The 20,301-nt window shown below is 56.9% G+C and overlaps 1 protein-coding gene and 1 long non-coding RNA gene across 11 annotated transcripts; one reads left to right on the top strand and one right to left on the bottom strand.

The window, feature by feature from the left end:
• Positions 1-138: 138 nt before the first annotated feature.
• Positions 139-11,182, top strand: LOC114212823 (uncharacterized). 10 transcript variants are annotated; one of them, XR_015766821.1, is made up of 5 exons: positions 139-217; positions 343-455; positions 5,732-8,414; positions 8,717-8,830; positions 8,921-10,769. It is a non-coding gene; the product is annotated as an uncharacterized LOC114212823 (long non-coding RNA). The 10 variants fall into 10 exon arrangements; XR_015766816.1 differs by adding an exon at positions 10,777-11,182 and having other exon boundaries at positions 140-455; positions 8,921-10,325; XR_015766820.1 differs by having other exon boundaries at positions 140-455; positions 5,732-5,810; positions 6,172-8,414.
• SLC27A4 (solute carrier family 27 member 4) lies at positions 6,240-20,086 on the bottom strand. Its single transcript, XM_028107833.2, has 13 exons — positions 19,934-20,086; positions 18,453-18,619; positions 15,724-16,118; positions 14,356-14,514; positions 13,150-13,219; positions 12,968-13,059; positions 12,053-12,162; positions 11,632-11,841; positions 11,296-11,422; positions 10,525-10,662; positions 10,193-10,357; positions 9,951-10,097; positions 6,240-7,252 (listed from the first exon to the last, which is right to left on the bottom strand). Exons 2-13 carry the CDS (start codon positions 18,611-18,613, stop codon positions 7,095-7,097), a joined length of 1,932 nt encoding a protein of 643 aa, XP_027963634.1. The 5' UTR covers positions 18,614-18,619; positions 19,934-20,086; the 3' UTR covers positions 6,240-7,094.
• Between the last annotated feature and the right edge of the window lie 215 nt (positions 20,087-20,301).

Raw genomic sequence — 20,301 nt, 5'->3', positions numbered from 1 at the left:
CCGGTAGGCGCGGACGGAAGAGGCGGCACCCAGGGAGCCATCCTCCGCAGCTATTGGAGGAAGGCGGAGAGCGAGGAGCGGAGGAGGGGAGGTCACGGCGCTGTCGGAGACTATTGGTCTCCCTCTGCCTTTTAGTGACGGGGTTCAGAGAGCTGGGTGGGCGGCGGCTTGTGCGAGCCATAGCGAGGTGGGCCCCGGGCATCTTTGTGCAGTACCTGTGAGCCACGTTACTGTTTATCTTGCAAAAGTTAACAAATCTCTCTTAAGCCCGCACAGCGCTTGGGTGAGCCCGTCCATTCGTCTTGACTTGAATTGTAAGTGACTGCAAATCTTTATTTCCAGCCCAGCAATCTCTCCTGAGCTATCGAGTCGCTATCCATCTGCCCCTTTGGTTATCGATTTGGGATTTACTCATTCAACATTTATTGCACGTTCTCCGTGTACCAGGCATCTTGGTGAGTGCTAGAGGTGTGCGTGGTGAATGGGATGGGCAAGGTTCCTGCCTTTAGGGCGTTCACAGGCTAGTGGGGGAAGCTAGCTCTAATCAAATAAACGAACCAGTGGTACTAATAAATATAAAATCTCGAACCGAAAGAAGTGATCTGAAGTCACAGGAATTTCAAAAAGAAAACAGATTGGGCTGGACCTGAACTGAGCTCTAAACCTGAGTAAAGTAGGCGGCTGTGAGGGGGAGGGAAACCTCTGGGAGCGTTCCAATGAGGAGAACAGAAGATGCAAAGGCTCTGGGTGGGAGACCATGCCGGAGCACCCCAAGAAGGGAATGTGGAAGTTGGGAAGCAGAGGACCTGGTAAGAGATGAGGCTAGAAAGGGGGCAGGGGCCAAATCACACCTTGGGAGCCAGGTAAGAATTCAATCTCTATTCTAAGAGCAGTGGGAGGCCTCAGAAAGGTTTGGGGAGGGGGTGATTTGAACTGTGTTTTAAAATATCCTTACCTGGGGCACCTGGGTGGCTGAGTTGATTGAGCATCTGACTTGATTGCAGCTTAGGTTATGATCTCAGGATCCTGAGATCCAGCCCCGAGTAGGGCTCTGAGCTCAGCAGGTGTCTGCTTGAGATTCTCTCTCTCCCTATCTCTCTGCCCCTCCCCCCACTCGTGTGTGGTTTCTCTCTCAAATAAATAAATCTTTTTTGGGGCGCCTGGGTGGCTCAGTTGGTTAAGCGACTGCCTTCAGCTCAGGTCATGATCCCAGGGTTCTGGGATCGAGCCCCGCGTCAGGCTCCCTGCTCGGCTGGAAACCTGCTTCTCCCTCTGCCACTCTCCCTGCTTGTGTTCCTGCTCTCGCTGTCTCTCTCTGTCAAATAAATAAATAAAATCTTAAAAAAAAAAAAGAGCTAGGCATTCACCTGCCAGCTTTATATCCAGGTCCCACCATTTTTTTTTTAAAGATTTTATTTATTTATTTGAGAGAGAGAGAATGAGAGATAGAGAGCACGCGAGGGAAGAGGGTCAGAGGGAGAAGCGACTCCCCGCCGAGCAGGGAGCGCGATGAGGGACTCAATCCCGGGACTCCAGGATCATTACCTGAGCCGAAGGCAGTCGCTTAACCAACTGACCCACCCAGGCGCCCCAGGTCCCACCACTTTTAGCTGTTTAAGTAAGTCCCTTAACGTACATGTTTGTGCCTCAGTTTCCTCATCTGTAAAATGGGGATAACAACCCCTAACTCATAGGGTTGTAGCGAGGACTAAATGAGTTCTTGGCACAGTGCCTCTTTCCCTAAAGCAGGCCCTCCTCTGTGTTCGTCATTTCAAGGATACCACTCCCACCCACTGAAACACTCAAGAAACTTTGGGCATTTTTCTTAATTCTCTCCCATATTCAAATCACCGATTTGGATTCATCTCCCATCTAAGCTGATTTTGCAACCCCCCAAATCTTTCACCACCACCACCATCACCTGCACCTGTACCTGCTGCTTCTCTGCCTGCCTGCCTCCCGCCTCCCTCACTCTGGCCTTGGCTTCATTGCACAATTTGACTCCATGGAGAGCCCTGAGCCATTTCGATGCATTAGGCACTGTTCCAGGGCACTGGCAAAGTGAAGACAAATGAGACACAGCCCTGGTCCTCAAAGGGCACAAAGGAATCCTGCGGTAAATGGAAAGGTCCCACGTGTACTATGCCGTGCGGGTTGGTCACTTTCCCTCTCTGGAACTCAGTTTCCCCAATCTGTAAAGAAGGTTGGGGACCAAATGATCGAAGGTCCTTTCAGCAAAAATATTCTAAGATTCTTCCACTAGACCCAGCTCCTGAAGGGCAGAAATCTTGCCTGATTCATCTTTAATCCTTGGCTTGTGGTAAGGAGCTTTGTAATTGTAGGGGTTTGGTAAGTGCTTGCTGAATGAGTGAGTGAACACATCACTCCCTGCTCATTCACTGGCTTCTCTTTGCCGAAGATAAGGGCCTTCCTAGAAGGTGTTCAGAGCCCTTGAGCCTCTGATCTCAGCTCACCTCTATGAATTGAGTATTTTCTCCTCCTAGGAACTGCCCCCTCCTGGGCCTGGAACACAAGAGCTAGGGAGCATTTGAAGGGCTTCAGCCATCTGACACACATTCACTGAGCATCTGTTAAGCACCAGGCCCAGTGCTTAACAGTGAACAAAACCAACAGGTCCCTGCCCTTTGGGGACTGTTCTAGAAGAAGACACAGATGTAAAAATGGACCACGTGGTGTGATCAGTGTTATAAAGGGGGCATATGGGGGCCCTATGGGAGCTGGAGGAGTGCCCTAATCCAGCACTGGGATCAGGGAAGGCTTCCCAGAAGTCACACCTAAGCCCAAATCCAAAGGAATGGTGGGAGGGAGAGGGCTCCTAGGAAGGAGGCATCTTCCCACATCTCAACAGACAGGGATTCCTCTATCTTCTTGCATAGTCCCAGAAATGGGAGCTCCCTTCTGGGTAAATCAGCCCATTCTGGGGGTGCCTGGGTGGCTCAGTCGGTTTATCGTCTGCCTTCTGCTCAGGTCATGATCCTGAAGTCCCGGGATCAAGCCCTGTTTCCCTGCTCAGCGGGGAGTCTGCTTCTCCCTCTGGCTTTGCCCCTCACCCTGCGCGCGCGCGCTCTCTCTCTCTGGCCCACTCTCTCTCAAATAAAGTTTAAAAAAAAAACAAAACGCTCATTCTGTGAGTGCCTGGGTCTCAGAAAGTCCTTCCTTCTCCTGACCCCAAACCTACCCCACTCAACCTCTTTAATTAGTAGCAATACTAATTTAACATACTCATTCAGAGTGTTTACTGAATGCCCACCTTACACCTGTCAGGTGCTATACATGCACAGATTGACTGCTCACAGGGACCGTTTTCCAATGAGAAAATCAAAGCTCAGAACCAGTGGTTTGTGCATGGTCCCTAAGCGTCAGGCCTCAACCCCAGGTTGTAGCACCTTCAGTATCACTGACCCTGACGGCCTCCCTTTGGGTCCGGATCACCTAAATGCCTTCCCCTGGGATCTACGCAGACGAGGGGAATTGGGCCCCATCCCCAGTCCTCCAGCAGGCCGGCCAGCCCGGACGTCGGCCTCCAGCCCCTCTGAAGCAACTAGGGAGACAAAGGCAGGGTCTGTGGGGGGGTGGAGGCAAGGGCGCGGGTGCCCCCCTGCCCGCTGCCCTTTGTCTTCCCGCCTGCTCCCCTCGTGCGCCCCGGGAGGCTGGGAGGCGCCTCTCTCAGGCTTCCTCCTCCCATTCTTGTGCTAATTGGGTGTCAAGCTGAGATCAGTGAGAAAGAAATCCGCCCCGGCTCGGGTTAAACTGCCGCCAAAGACGAGGGCTGAGCCCAGAATATCATTAGGCTGGGAGGAAGCAGGGCCCCCTCCTCGTGGGGGAGGGGCCGGCCACGCATTCAGGCCCCTTTGAAAGTCACTTGGTCACCCCCTCCCTTACTGCCACCGCCTCAATGGGCCCCTCGGAGGTATTTAACCTTCCCAGGGATTGAAAGTGATACGCCAAGCACTGGCCTGGTCAGCCACTTGCCTGTCCCGAGGGCGGTAGGACCTCCGGGGATGCTCAAGGCAGGCTCCTTCCAGCCTCCCCCTGGCCCTGCGGCAGATGCAAATACTGCGGCTCTGGGAAGGCGGTTTGCATCCCAGCGCTGCCATTCACAGGCTCTGTGGTCTTGGGAGAGGCTTTGCCTCCCTGAGCCTCAGATTCATCTGTGGAATGGGGATGAAAATAGTAGCTGCTTTGTGGTATGGACTTAATGAACCAATGCACACAAAGGACTGGGCACAGAGGAGGGCTCCATCCGTGGTGGCCATCAGGAAGTCTAAGGAAGTGGGTCTGCCCCGATGCCGGGACCTCCTAACATAGCCCCCAGTCTCTGGAAGCATGCAAGTACAAGTGCCCACAAAGGACTCATTTTTCATAGCTTGCTTCAGCTCTACTCCACCCCCAACCTGCACTCCCCTGCAGCGTCACAGCTTGCTGTAATCTCCCCTGCTTGCCACGGACTTCCAAGGCCTTTACGTTTTCCTCCAGCTGTCTGAAACACTCTTCTCCCTCCAATTCTTGGATAACTCTTCCTTGAAAAGCCTCTTTGACCAGGAAACAGGACTGCCCACCCCACGAGGGCCCTGGGTTAGTAGGTGCAGCTAACCACACACTCTCTGCTTCTTTCCTCACTTTACTCCCCCGTCCCCAGACGGCCGGCTCCCAGGTCTCTCTTGCTCACCACGCACCGCCTCTGCCCCGTCCCCCATCCTGCGTAGGTCTTTAGAATCTGCTCCATAGATGAACTTACACCGTACTCTGTAAACCGTGAAACACCATATAAACGTCAGGAATTGCCCAATAAGCAGTCGTGAACTTCACAAGGACATACCGAGAATCGACTGTGTGTGCATGATGACTCACACGGCCGCGGTTGAGAATGATCAGAGGCAGATGGGAGAGCTCCCAAGGCCCTTCAAGGGTGGGTGGAGGAGTGGTGTGGAAGGAGCGAATTCAGGCCTAGTCTGGGGTCTTAACACCTGAATATAGATTTTTTTTTGTTTTTTAGTCTTGTAATCTCCATTTATAGGGGAAGAAACTGAGGCTTAGCCTGGCGAATGGACTTGAACACATGCCTGTTCAAGCTGGAGCTTTTAACCCATCACTCCATATTGACTTTTGGTGTGTGTTCAACCTTAAGGAAGGAATGGGGCCCCCTGGCGGGGGGCACTATCCCACTGGAAGGCACTCACTGCTAAGGGTTAAAAAGACAAAGCCACGCTGTCAGGTCCAGCCCCTTGGAAGTCTGACCCTAGGCCCTCAAAGCCCTGCCACAGGGTGCTCTGGGCTGTGTACCCGCCTGGGCCTGAGGTGGGACTCACAGCCCCTCCTTCCCACTTCTGGAGGCTGAGTGCGGAGGACGAAGATGGGATTCTCCAAGCTCTGCATGCCCTCTGCTGGTCACACTAGGACACTGCAACCGTGACTGTCACCACCCCCGCCCGGAAGCCCCCTCCAGCACCTCTCTCCAAGGACTCCAGCTCTGCCCCCCACTTTCCCCCAAGAGCATCAGATTCCTTCTTCAGAGTCACTCCCCCAGGAGGCATCCCGGATGTCATCCTGGCCCTCCACCCTAGCCATCAACTGCAGGCCGAGGGCGGGGCCCACAACGGGCTCCACAGGCACGGGTGGAATGGAAGTTCCTTCGGCTTTCCCCTGGCCTTCTGCACCAGGTGGTGGGTGGAGCAGCAGGAAGCAACAGCAGCTTGGGTTTGCATTCCAGCGCCCCCCCCCAGCTCCCCCTACTGCTGTGTGACCTCAGCAAGTGACTGACAGACTGCGATGAAGCTTAAATAGTGAAGGTAAGGCCCAGGGGCACATGCTGCCCACTGCCCTGGGCTGGGTGGGACCCCTCTCCCAACGGGCCATGCGTTTCCAGCCTGGGTGTGACTCTGGCAACGGGGCCTCGGGGACAGCTGCCTCTCCACTGGCACAGCCGGTGCTGCAGCCCTGGGCACATGGGTCTGGGAAGCTTTCCTGGACTCTGCCAGAGCCGGTCAGGCCACCCGGCTCTGGCTCGCACAGCCCCCAGACCCCCGAGGAAATGCACAGGCGAGGGTCTGGAGATGGGATCAGGCCCCGCGTTAGGCTTTTCTCCCTCAAGGGCTCTGAACGGCCCTTTCCTCAACATGTGTACCTGTGCTCTCTGAATCCTCTTGATAGTCCCCTTTCACAGATGAGGAGACTGAGTCACTTGCTCTAGACCACAAACTCAAAAGTGACACAGCTGGTTTGGACTTTCAAGCTCATGCTATTAAATACCTTGCCAATTCAACGAGGGCGTCTTACCTGCTGTAGCCCTAAGTCTGAGTGAGTAAATGGGCTGGAGGGGCAGGAGGTGGGGCCTGAGCAGGTGCTGTGAGCTCAGGTGGCATGCACACAGGCTAGGGGGAGTGAAGGCAGTTTATTGGCTCCTGAATGACCCCCCCCAACCCCCTCCTCCTCTCATAGCCAGCCCAGGACTGCGATGGAGAAAGTGATGTGGACAGACCTACAAGGACAAAGGTCCCGCCTGAGGGGCAGCCAGGCTGCCACCCAGGAGAGGAGGATGGCGAGGGGGAGGGCATTCAGTCAGGGTGCCTGCTGCGGGTCGGGGTCCTCCTCCGATCCTCCTGGAGGCGCGGGCAGTGCTGAGTGACACTGGAACAGCTCCGGGGCCACCTGATCAATAGCCACTGCAGCCCCTGCCCACTCTGCTGGCTTCCTGAGTCTGGGGGCTTCTGCCCTGGTCCCATTTACAAGCTCCCTGTGCTCTGAGGAGTGCTGGGTGACCCTCCACCTACCCCTGCCCTGACCCAAGACATCATCCTAAGGGGCCTGGTCTGTCTCATCTTGGGGCCCAGAGGCCCCACCTGGCCTTGAAGACAGAATATGGACTTGAGGCTTTCACAGAAAGCCTCCTGGGGGGCAGGGGGAGGCGGCAGTGAGTCACTTGGCAGTTTTGAGGGGGAGGGGGGCCACAGCACCTTGGGGTAGAGGCGCTGGGCCCTGCTTGCTTTGGTCTGGCATTGCCCACGACCCCTCTGGGGTGGGAGCTGGGGCTCTGGATCCAGCACCCGCTGGCCCTTAGAGGGACTCGGGGCAAATCACAGCTTCTCCTCGCCTGCCTGGATGCGGGTGTAGGCCTCTTGGTCCAGCGGGACGTAGCGGCCCTTCCGGGCATCCAGGTAGAACAGTGGGTCTTTCACAACCGCCGGGTCAAAGGCTTCCTTCCGAAGCTCTGTCTTCTGCAACTTGAAGGTCCCTGAGGGAGCAAGGAAGAGGGGTCAGAGCGTGCAGGGCAGGGACCTGAGCCTTGGGAAGCCGCACACCAAAGCTGAGGGGCAGAGGAAGAGGGCCGGGGAGAACACGGGAATAGGGCATGGAGCACAGCAGGGCACAGCCCTGTGCACTTTGCAAAGGCGGCTCCAGCTAATTATATTATGTACTGCTGCTCAAAGCAGCCCTGGCGCTGCAGTGGGGAGCCATGCTACCTGCCTTCTGCTTGCAGCTGGGGAAACTGAGAACCAAAGAGGGGAAACTATCCATCTAAGGCCACACGCCCTGACTGACAGCAGAGGGAGGGCCAGAGCCTGGGCCTTCTGTGCTTTGAACACCTCCAAGGTACAGGCGTGAGCTCATCTAATGAGCACATGAATTCCAGGGGCAGGTGCGCCACGGTGTTCTACGGATTCCATAATGCATGTATTTTCAGCTTTTAACATCTCTGAAATAGTTTCAACAGCAGCAATGTTTTCTCAGTTTTAGGTCATGGAAATTGTACTTCTCAGTCATTGGCATCAGCCCAGTGGACAGAGGAGAAGACTGGCGGGGCAAGGCACACCCCTGGGCCAACGCCACACAGCTAGTAAGCACTGGAGCTGGGATTTGAACCCGGTTACGACAGATTGCCAGAAATGGCCAGGTTCCCTCCTTCCTTGGATGCACACTCCGCTGCCTGGTGGCTTGGCCACTTCTCCCAGTGACAGCTGGAGTCTTTCTCAGCCCCCACCCGAATCCGACCGGGCCTTGTGACTTGCTTGGACCCACAGACCATGAGAGTTTGGAGAGTCCAGGCCTTGAGGGGCCCTGCAGCTTCCACTCCAGGAGGGGGTGCCTGATACCAGTATAGTCTCTGAAGGGGTAGGAGCCACAGAGAGCAGAGGTGGGACAGCCCAGGGACGCCCCCTGGACTGACCCTATCCAATAGGATAGCCATCTGGCCATGAGGGGCTCTATACATTTAATTAAAATGAACGAAAATGTAAGATTCCATTCCGCAGTCATGCTGGCCCCAGCTGGAGCGCTCAGCAGCTACACGGGGCTAGCGGCCGTGGTGCTGGTCAGCGCGCACACGGGACACCATCATCAGCGCAGACAGCTCTGCCGGCCAGCGCTGCAGAAGCAATCAGCTGGAAGCCAGACAGGTAAGTAAGGACATCCTGGCCCGTCCAGCCCCACGACTGATGCCGGGGCTGATGGAAGAACCGCTAAGCTGAACTGAACTGCAAATTGCTGACCCACAACTGAGAGCAAAAAAAATGGCTGTTTTAAGTGCTAAAGTAAGTTTAGGGATGTTTGTGCTGCAGCAAAGCCTCTGAAACCTGAGGTCTCTTCCCTGCCTCTCTCCTGCACAGAGAAGTCAGCTGTCACCCAAACCTCAGGAGCTCCCAGACTCCATCACGAGCCCAGCACCAGTGTCCCCATTAGACCCTCCACACTGTTTCAGGTGCTGCTAGGAGCCTACCACCCGGCAGAGGCGACATGGGTCCGGGAAGGCCTTCCAGCAAGGCAGGGGGTAACATGATGAGCACAAAGGAGGTGGCCTGAGGCTGAGCAGCTGGTGAGATGCTGGGGGTGTGTGTGGGGGGGACGGGGGGGGAGTCGGGACAGGGCAGCAAGGACTGACCTCTTGCCCATCGGGACCCATCAGTGGTCCAACAGACAGAAGGCTGGCACCGCCCTGCTGTGTTACTGTGGACCCACTACTCACCTCTCTCCGAACAGTAACAGCCCCTTGCTAGTGTCTGTGCTCCCCTGGGGCTGCCTGTAGCCCTCTCCTGCGTCCCACAAAGCAGCCAGAGGGCCACGTGGCACACGCACTTGACACAGGCTACTGCTCTACGCAAACACTTCTGTGGCTCCCTGCTGCCCCAACAGAGCCCAGGCACCCCCCCAGCCCAGAGTCTTCTGGTCCCCACTGGCCTCTCTGCCCCACCTGACACCGCTGCCCACAGCTCCCCATGGCTCCGGCTTCGGGGGCCTCCCTCCCCTCCTCTCGTGCCCAAGTGCCCTCTGGTCTTAGGGACCAGCCTGGAATGCCTCCCACTCCTTTCAGGTCTCAGCTCAAAGGTCACCTCCTCCAGGGAGCCTCCCAGGCACCATAGCCCCCTTCATTTGCTTTTCTGTCGGTTCGATCTGTATTCCGTTCTTTGCCCTTGGAATTCCTTGTCCTGTGCTGCCTCCCCCAAGACGGCAAAGGTCCCATCAGAATTTGTCACCTCGGGCGCCTGGGTGGCTCAGTTGGTTAAGCAACTGCCTTCGGCTCAGGTCATGATCCTGGAGTCCCGGGACTGAGTCCCACATCGGGCTCCCTGCTCAGTGGGGAGTCTGCTTCTCCCTCTGACCCTCCTCCCTCTCATGCTCTCTGTCTCTCATTCTCTCTCTCGCAAATAAATAAAATCTTAAAAAAAAAAAAAATCTGTCACCTCAATCCCCGAGACCTAGCACAGAGCCTGGCAGACGCATAGTAGGTACTCAGTAAACATTTGTTCCGCTCACGGATGTGTGAACCTTCTCTGAGGGCTCGGTCCGCTCACTTGTACACAGGGAGGTCTGTTTACCAATGACACAGCAATGCTGTGGCCGGAGGGCAAATGACAGCCCCCCCAGGTCTCCCCAAAAGGAGCCAAGAAGGGCCACAGGCCCAGAACCCGGGAGCTGGAGCAGGGGCAGGGACATACCCGTTTTGTGCAGCTCGGGCAGGAAGCGCAGGAAGATGGGGCGGGCGTACAGGGGCAGCTCCTTCTCGAGGAGCTGTGCGAAGTGCTCCAGGTCACAGTTGCCAGCAGGGCTGGCCACAGCAGCCATTCCAGCCCGGCCCTCGGTTCCTGGGGGTGGCAGCGTGGACCGTGAGGAACCGGCGGTGCCCCCCAGCGGGGCCTCCCCACACACACCTGGCACCTCCCACCGCCCCCATGGATACCTGGCACCTCGACACCATATACTGCCACGTCGGCCATGTCCAGCAGGCGGCTGAGTGTGCCCTCCACCTCGGTGGTGGACACGTTCTCCCCTTTCCAGCGGAACGTGTCTCCCGTGCGGTCTCGGAAGTACAGGTAGCCCAGCTCGTCCATCACCAGCACATCTCCTACGGGGGCACAGTATGAGGTCTGGGCTTGGGCTGGCCGGCCTCACAGGACCCCAGGACCTGCTTGACAGGGAGGGCTGGGACTGGGGCAGTATTCTCTGAAGGTGGGGGAGGGCCCCTTCATTCCTCTCCACCCTGTCCCTCCAAAGGGGCTGGTGCCCACCCACCAGTGAGGTAGGCCTGGTCCCCCTTTTGGAAGACGTCCTTGGCGATCTTCTTATTGCTGGCACCCTGGTTCAGGTAGCCGTCGAAGCGCCGCAGGGGGTCCTGCTGGATGATGCGGCCCACTAGCTGGCCTGGCTCACCTGGGGGCAGAGAAGGCCGAGCAGCTTTACTCTAATGGCCTCCTCTCACCCGTTCCCCACCCCCAAATGCGCCCTGCATCTTGATCTGACTTCTGTTCACACTGCTTCCCACAGGAACTCTAGCCAGCTCTGCGGCAGGAACCCCGAGGGCGGGGAAGCTGCTTCTGGCGGGTCTGATGCACAGAGGCACTCAGGAACATCTGGTCACGGAGCATATGGAAAGACAAATGATACGAAAGGGTGGCCAAGCTCTACGTGGACAGCCTGACCAGAGCCAGCACTCCCTGGGCCCCTGGCTCTGTGCGTTCCTTAGCACACATGATCCCCAGGGCGACTCCAGGAGATGGTGCTGCCATCAGCCTCACTCGCAGATGAGCGGACTCGGGCACAGAGTGAAGGGGCTGAGCCAGGATCAACCTGGGGGTCCTCCACACAGCGGTGAATCAATGGACTGATGGGCAGAGGGGATAAAGAATGGAAGGACAAACAGACAAAAAATAAATGACTTGTGGCCCTAAGAGCTGAGTGATGGCCACTGGTCAGAAAAGGGCTCCCCACTCACGCAGCCCAGTGCCATCTCCCTCCCGGGTCAATGTCTCCTGCTCTGACCCCACTTCCAACCCTGGAGCAGACCTGGCTGGCAGGGAAGGCAGACGCCATTGGGGCCCCGGATCAGTTCCATGGTGTCCTCGTTGACTCGTACCAGCCGGATGGGGTACACAAAGGACAAGATGCGGCTGTTGAAGCCACAGGCCCCCACCTGCAAAGGCCAAGACTTGGGCCTAAGATTGGACAGTGTTGGGAGGCCTGGCGCCCACACTCCCACAACTGCCCCGCCCCGACCAGACAGCGGGGGCTCTGGCGCCCACACTCCGCGCCGCCCTCCGCCCGCCCCGACCAGACAGCGGGGGCTCCGGCGCCCACACTCCGCGCCGCCCCCTGCCCGCCCTCCACTGTCCCATGGCCGACCTGGCTGTCGAAATTGCCCAAACTGCAGTTACATTCAGTGGCCCCGTAGAACTCAGCCACCTGGGGGATGTGGAAACGGCTAGAAAAGTCGGTCCAGATGGACTGGCGGAGGCCGTTGCCGAGCGCCATGCGCACCCGGTGCTGGTGTTCTGCCTCCCGGGGCGGCTGGTTCAGGAGGTAACGGCACAGCTCACCGATGTACTGCACAATCTGGGGGTGGACCTGGTGTGAGGCTGGCCCACGGCTGCTCTCACTTCACCTCCCAATCCCACGGGCCCTGGGCCTCAGCCTCCCCATTGGAACAACGGAAATGTTGCCCCCAGTGAACGATCTGGGCCTCAGCTGTGAGGCAGACGTCCCCAAATGGGGCGGGTGGGTCACGAGAGCACAGGGACGCTCATCCTCTGCCCTTCTCACTCACCGTGCAGTTGTACTTGATACAGTCATCCCAGAACCGGGAGGCTGAGAATTTCTTCCGGATCACCACTGTCATGCCGTGGAGGAGGCACTGCCCCATTCCCACGATGTTTCCTAAAGGCGAAGGGGTGGCACGTGGAGGTCAGGGAGTTAGGAGACCCCTCCTTCCAGAATCTCCTCCCGCCCAGCCCATCTCCTCAAAGGCCCTTCCCCAGTCCCTCTTTCCTGTCCTGTTCCTCTAACACAAACTAATCACCCCTCTCCCCTCGTCAGACACCTCCCATGGTTCCCCAGTGCCTCCCCAGTGTGGGATCGAGTGCATGCTCCTTAGACTGTCCCTGGGGCCCCTGGAGCTGGCCCCAAGCTCCTGCTCCTGTACCTGTAATGCTGCCATTCAGCCAGAGGGGGAGCAAGCTAGCTCTCCTGGCTTCAACACCTCACATCTGCCTGACTTGGGAGCACCTCTTCCAGGAAGCCTTCCTGACCATCACTGGGCTCTTCTCTTGAGCTGAGCTCCTGCTCCCTGCCTGTCTCCATATTCACAATGCCATTTCTTGTATTAAAGTCAGGTGAGTTCCAATTCTTCATCCTGCCCTAAATCCACACCTGCCTCTAAGCACCTTGAGGGCAGGAACTCTTAATTATTCCATCTCTGCGCTTCTCTGTGCTTCCCTTCCCAAGCCGCAAGGCTGTGCACACCTGTGGAAATGAACTGCCGGGCCAGAACTGCGGGACATGGCCACACACATTATGAGGCTGGCGTGGCCGACTTTGTTCAGAGGTCCAGTCAATGGCCACATCTGAATTTGAACCCAGATTTGACTCCAGATTTCTACCCACAAGATGGTGCCACCCCAAGAGGGGTGGGGTTCCTGAGGCCTTGGGGCACCGAAGGCTAAGAGGGTGGGCCCTGTGTTACCTGCGGAGTGGTAGAGGGGCAGGCAGTCGTAGACAATGTCGTCAGGCCGCATCCGGAATCCGTAGTACACCAGGGCGGCCATGCGGTAATACCTGGGAGGGCACAGAAAGGGCACTTCGCAGGCCCCTGGGAGGCAGGAGGAGGGGCTCCTGGGCTCTGTCCCCCCAGCACCTGCCCCTTACCTGCTGTGCACCACGATGGCGGCTTTGGGCAGCCCGGTGGTGCCCGATGTGTAGATGTAGAAGAGCTTATCTGAAGAAAACAGACAGGTAGCGGCTGTGAGAAGAGACCACCCAGGGCTAGGGAGATACTGGCTGCAGGGAGCAGAGTGTCCACAGAGCTTCTGCACCACAGACCATGTCTTTACCCTACCCTGTGGCCCAGATGGGGGACTGTCAGGTTCGTTTCTGCAGAGGCTCCGCCACCCCCCACCCCCCTGGTAGGAGGTTCTAGGAGGCCAGGAACACGTGGGATGACTGCATGTCATGTGTCAATCACCTCACGCCCTCTGGATGCCTGCTGACACCAGCTCTGGGCTGGGCATGGGCACTCCAGGCTGACCCCTCCAGACAGCCTACCCTCGAGTCACTTACAAAAGCACCCAGCAGACAAAATTCATACATGACAGAGATAAAATGACCATGACGCCAACAAAGACTGGTTCCTAAGCACTTCCTGTCACACCCCAGCTTTCCACTATATCAAACCCCAAACCACTCCATAAAATCGGTTCTGTTACCAGCCCCATCGTTATGGCTGTGGGAGCCGAGGTTCAGATAGAGGGCAGCTCAGGGGCTCAGGGTTACAAGGGAAGTGGTGGGGCTGAGGCATGAACTCAGCGCCAGCTCTGAGCTTCTGGGCAGTGTAGCAAACTGGGGGCTCCACAGGGCGGGTGGAGTACAGGAGAGGCTGCAGGGTCGGAAGGCTGCCTGGAGGCGGGGACGGGGAAGTAGGGCAGCCCAGGGCAGAGAGAGGCCCCCAGGCTGACAGGGGCTGGCACCGAACAGGTGCTGGGTGAATATTTAGAGGGTCTAGCCCCTGGCCCAACCCCAGCCAAAATTCAGACCCAGCGGTTTCCTGGGCTCCACATGATCTTGCTGCTCGTGACTGGGCGGCAATGAAGGCTTGTTCAACAAGTCAAAGGATCAAATTTTGTGAGCTCCTAAGTACCTGGCACTGTGCCTGGCATCTTTACACACATCGGCTGTTTAGCCTTCAGAGTGACCCCATGGTCACGGTCCTCATCTTCCCGGATGGAAAAAGGGAGGGTGACAGGACTCACTACAGGTCACACAGCAAGTCTGCAGAAGAACCCAGGCCTCTGGCCCTGGAGCCGGCGCTCTGTCCAGGGCCCATCTGAGAACCCCTCTGCGGGGTTGGAGGCCCACCTGTGAAGCCCTTCTTAGGGCGACTGGGCAGGTGCTTGGGGGCATCTTCCAGCAGGGGGTCTAGGTGCTCCGTGCCGGCAGGCACCGTGCTGGGCTCCCAGGGGCCAGAGCAGAAGAGGCTGAGCGAGGGGTCCAGGCTGGCTTGGATTTCAAAGATGGCTGCAGGGGAAACAGGGCCAATCAGCAGGGAGGCAGGAAACCTCACGTCCCCAGGACCTCTGCTCGTGTCAGGGCTGGCGTGTTGTCAGGGGAGACTGGCTGTGTGCAGGGAGGAAGATGGGTGAAGCACCTGGATCCTCGTTATAAGATGCTGATGGGAGCAAGAGCTCCCTAGCTGCTGGCTAACTACACAGTGGGTTCCTCCCATGTGCACTCCTGCTCACACAGCCCAGCAGGTAGGCACCAACAGCAGCCCCAAATGAGAAAATGAGGCTCCAAGAATGGGAGGGCCTGCTCACGGCTAGAATGTGCTGGAGCTGGGACTCTAAGCCAGCTCTACCGCATGCCAAGGTCTGTGCCCTTATACACTATACCATGCTCGTCTGTGGGGGCCAGTTAGAAGGGAGGTGTGGAGGGTCAGAGGTCAGCAGCCTCCAGCCTCTTCATAAAGTGGGAACCTTCCCTCAGGCTCCTCTGGGCACGACAGCGGTCTAGATACTCCCCTGCACTGGGCACAGGCCAGTCCTGCCCCCCTTGGCTCAACTTTTGCCTCCCTCTGGATTTGTCCAACCCTCCTTCCTCTCCCCCTCCCTGCACGTCACTGACCTTCCCTGCCATCATCCCACACCACAGCAGTCAAGCCCAGGATGAAATCCTGCTTCGGTGTGACCCTAAGTGAGCTCCTCACACCACTCTGAACGTCTGTCTCCTCATTTGTAAAGCCAAGACTCCCATCCCTACCTCACCAGGCTTTGTAAAGAGGAGAGCTGCTTTTGTAAAGCATCAAGCTCAGGACTCAGTCAGTGCTCATCATGGCAGCAAATAAAACATAAGCTCTGCAGGAGACCAAAGAATACATTCTTGTTCTCATTTTATACAGGAGGCAAATGAGGCCTAATTAGTCACCAAGAATGGTTACCATTATATCTGCAGGCTCACCTAGCATTAGCCATTTTGTTAGCGCTTCGGGCAAAGTATCTTCTTGAAAATGATAGGTGGCAGGTACTACAGTGAGGAAACTGAGTCACAGACATTTCCAGTCTCTTATTCAGTATCTCCAGCTTTACAAGTGGCAGAGCCCAGGCTGTCTGACACCATGGCTCATGGCCCTCACCTCTGAGCCATGCAGCCTCCCCCAGGCCTGGAGGGGGGCTGTGATCTGTGCAAGATCCTATGGGTCTCCTTGCCTGACACACCCCTGGGGCTCACCTGGGGCCATCTCACTGCCAAAGACGAGGACCCGGGCCTGTGAAGTGGTCAGGCAGTGGCGCAGGGCGTCCCGCCGGAGGTTGGTGTTGATGAGTGCGGCCTCCACACCCAGCTTGGCCATGCCCAGCCACAGGCCCACAAACTCGTTGCGGTTCTCCATGAAGACAGCAGCCACATCGCCTGAGGCCAGGCCCCGAGCCTGCAGGAAGTTGGCCACGCTGCTGGAGTAATCATCCAGCTGGCGGAAGGTCCAGTGGGTGTCTGTGCCCTCAAAGATCAAGGCTGTCTTGTCAGGGTGGCGCTGTACCGTAGAGGCAAACAAAATGGGCACTGTCCGCTGCTCCCGCAGGTACTGCCGGACCTTTGCCTTCACCTTCAGGAGTACCATGCCGCCGCTAGGTGGGAGCAAGCAAGGGAGCCATGACTGTTGGGGTTGGGAGTGGGGGTCCCGATACCCTGGCCCAGGTTGCTGTCCCACCGGCCTGAGGCTCCCGAGCCCAATCACTTGCCAACATTCCCCTTTCCCAGCACCCGTGTGCCAGGCACCATTAGAGGTACCAGCCCACCGATGCTGCACGATAACACCAGGCACCCGGAGATTACTCCCTCCCCAGTACAGAGGAAGAAACAAGGCTCTGCAGCACCATGACTTGCCCGGGCTTCACAAGCTGAGATGAGGACCCTGGTCCTCTCTGGTTCCAGAGTTCAACACCTATGACACTTGAAGCTCTGCTCTGAGTCTGCTGCTTGATCAAAGCCTTCCTGAACTCCAAGGCCCAAGTCAAAGTCCCAACTCATTTGGGACCTCCCACAGCTCTGTACTGTACCTCTCCAGACCCCTGCCACAATAAATAAAGGGTAAGTTTGAGATTTGTTCAATCTCCCTCCCAGTGAGCCCACCAAGGGTAAGGCTCCATCCTGTTCACCACCTTGTCCCCTGGGCCCCACTCAGTATCAGGCCCAGAGCTTCACTAAATGTAGAATTGCTTGGCAAAAACTATGGAAAGAGGGGAGCCTGGGAGGCTCAGTCATCAAGTGTCTGCCTTCGGCTCAGGTCATGATCCCAGGGTCCTGGGATGAAGCCCTGCATCGGGCTCCCTGCTCAGCGGGAAGCCTGCTTCTCCCTCTCCTACTCCCCCTGCTTATGTTCCCTCTCTTACTGTCTCTCTCTGTCAAAAAATAAATAAAATTAAAAAAACCAAAAACCAAAAACCAACCATGGAAAGAGCCCAGATGTCCATTAAAAGACGAATGAATAAAGAAGACGTGGTACACACACACACACACACACACACACACACACACACACACACAGGAATATTATGCAGCCATCAGAGAGTGAAATCTTGCCATTAGCAACAATGTGGATGGAACTAGAGGGTATTATGCTAAGCAAAATAAGTCAATCAGAGAAAGACAATTATCATATGATCTCACTGCTGTGTGGAATTTAAGAAACAAGGCAGAGGATCATAGGGGAAGAGGAAAAAATGAAACAAGACGAAACCAGAGAGGGAGACAAACCATAAGAGACTCTTAATCTTAGGAAACAAACTGAAGGATGCTGGAGGTGGGGGGGGTCGGGAGCTGGGGTAACTGGGTAATGGACATTGGGGAGGGTACATGTTAGAATAAGCACTGGGTATTACATAAGACTGATGAATGACAGACCTGTACCGCTTAAACAAATAATACATTATGTATTAAGTAACTGAATTTAAAAAAAAAAAAAAATCACTTGGCAATATCCCCCTTTCCTGCCCTGCCCCTGCCCCCTCTGACCTTTGAAAGCTTCTAGCTCCCTGACTTCTATGCCTATTCAGATGCTGTGCCCTCTGGCTGGAATCCCCTGCTCCCATCACCTGGAGATGCCTCTCAACCACAGCTTTTTCTCTTCCAGGTGGCCTTCTCTGATTCCCCAAGGTCCTGGCCTGATGCCATCTCCCTGCTCCACACTCCTACAGCTCTCTGCTACCACCCTTCCTGCAGTGGCCACTCAGTACCTCCTTTTACAACCAATTCAGATGACAGGTGCTGAGCTGCCTGTTCTGAGTGCGGGTCACTGTGCTGAGCACTGGGACACCACCGTGAGCAAGACTGCCAGGGTCTCTGCCAGCATGGTATTGTTAGTTTAGGGATTTACTGTATCTCCTGCTTATCTCCCCGACCAGTCTGAGCTGGGCCCAGGACTAGGTCAGCCTTCTTCCTCTCTGGGCCCCAGAGCCAACCTGACGCCTGACATAGAGCAGGTAGCAGCAGGTGTTTCTGGTACAGGAGAGCCCTGTGGACAGTAGCTAACTTTCTTTGGGGAGCAGGTTTTCCCAGATACCTGATTCGGGGCCCTGCTCTGAACTCTGTGCCCTCTCAGACTTACGGACAGGGCCCTTCCCACAGAGTTCCTCTTCATTTTCTTACAAGCTACTGCTTAGCCTTAGGACCCTTTGCAGATGTCTTCTTGACACACCTGGTGTTCAGTGTATGTCCTGGGCCCCTAAATCTGCCCTAGGCTAAACGGCACCAACTTGGGGAGATCTCCTAGGAGAAGACTTTCACCTTGGAGATGGAGATACCAGGTACTACTGCCAGGGGAAGGGTATAAAGCAGAGGCTGCTCCTCTGGGACCCAGGGGCCCTGTGCTCGTAGAGGCCTAATCTGGAGAGATTCTGGGAATTAGGAGCCCATCATGTTATAGGAGAATCAGGGCTGGATGGACTGGACCAGATACTCACAAGATATCACGCCTTATGGTCTTGACAAAGATTCGAACAAAGCGCCAACCTCCAGACCCCAGGTAGAGGAACAGCAGGGAGAACCCCACTTGGATCCAAGGCAGTTTCAGCACCAGCTTGGAGAACAGCAGCACCCCCACCAAGGATGCCCCGAGCAGCATTGTGGCCTGTGGGCACAGAGCAGTTAGTGGAGCCAAATGTCTATGTCCCCCTACCTCCAGGCCCAGGCAGCCACTATGATCTCAAAGGTCAACCTGTAGTGAGGATTAGTCATACTGAGTGGTACCTGAGGATGGGCTCCCTTTCCAGGGCTGTCTTGAAGGGACAGGCTAGACGCATGGGACTTGAGATGAGGAGTTCCATGGCTAAGAGGCAGGGGCTGAGTTCTAGCCCCTTAGTCCCATCTCCTCCTCCAACTCTCCCTGTGACCTTGGGTTAGTTCCCTTCCTACTTTAGGCCTTAGTCTCCCCCTCTATGTTATGGGTGTATCGGGAATTGCTCTCCGAAGCCCTTCCAGCCAAAACAGGACAGTCCACTCTCCTGACATCCAGGATCTCTAACAAAAATGGCTTGGAGAGGGGTATTAACTTAAGTGTGTCTGGCTTGATTCCTTATCCAAAGAACCTCCTTGGGTCTTTGGATGACCAGGCCAAGCCACAATACCCAAGGGGGCAGTTTCCTGGGAAGGGGCCTGGCTCTGACCCAGCCCACAAACTCGGACAGTGCCATGTATCTGCTGGCCTACAGAGGGCGACAGAGCAAACGGGTTACAGCCTGGAGGTGCCTGAGAGGTGACTGCCTAAAAGGGAAAGGTGTTGAAGGAGCTCAGGAGGGCCCTGAAGTCACCCCCTACAAACACACTCAGCAAGCCACTCAGATGAATCTTTGGGGATTGGGCTATAGAGGAAGGGGAATGGCTGACTGGACTGAGATTAGGACTCTTGGTCTCTACTCCCGGCGCTTTAGGGACTTGCTCAAGAGACAGCAGATGGGACTCAGTTTTCTTTAGGGGTTCTCCTATTCCTGGGGAGGAGCTGAAGGTCATGGCTGTAATGTAGCCTGACAGTCTCCAAGCCAGGATGAAGACATGGTCTGGACCACAGGGAGCCCTTAAAGACCATCTCCCGCCCCCCTTCACACGAAAAGCAAAAGCCGGGAGGGGGGACCAAACCAGCGCTCCCGTATCCAATGCCAAGGTCTCTAAGGTCCTCAGATCTCTGGGCTCCCAGAGCCGGCCAGGGCAGAGAACAGAACCCCGTCCCGGAAGGCTGGGGGATGGGACGAAGGGAAGAGGATGCCACAACCCTCGGGCCCCCGTCCCAGGTCACTGCGAACCGCCCTCGCCCCTAACTAAGCAGCCAGGGCAGCAGAGCGCTCGGCAAGGAGACAGAGAAGCAGGGAGCCCCCCTCACCCCAGCCGGCCCCACGACTCAGCCAGGCACATTCCCCGCCCGGGACCCACTGGCCCGGTCTATGCTCACCCGGCGTCGGTCCCGCCGCGCGGCGCCCCGTCCAGATGCGGCCTGGCTGCGGCAGCGTAGTGGGGAGCGCGGGGGGCATGAGCCGCTCCTGGGCGCGCAGAGCCGGCTCTCAGCAGAGCTCCACCGGCTCTGAGCCCGGCACGGCCCGGCCGCCCGGCCAGCCCCGCCCGCAGCCCGGCCCCGCCCGCCCGCGGCGCTCCTCCCCCGCCCGCCTCCTGCAACACAAACCGGCTGCGCCGGCCCGCAGCACCGCCTCCCGCGCCTTCCCCGCGGTCGGAGAGCCGCAGAGACCTCGGCGCCGCGCAACCCCAACGCGCCCGACGCCGCCCGGCCCAGCCCGCCCTGCGAGCGCGACGGCCCCGGGCGGC

The sequence above is a fragment of the Eumetopias jubatus genome, unplaced genomic scaffold, assembly GCF_037043125.1.
Source record: "Eumetopias jubatus isolate StellerSeaLion01/CBP00866 unplaced genomic scaffold, mEumJub1_p1.0 scaffold_15, whole genome shotgun sequence".
NCBI lineage: Eukaryota > Metazoa > Chordata > Mammalia > Carnivora > Otariidae > Eumetopias > Eumetopias jubatus.
Note: the sequence above shows the minus strand (reverse complement) of the source record. Positions and strands in the feature narration are given on the sequence as shown.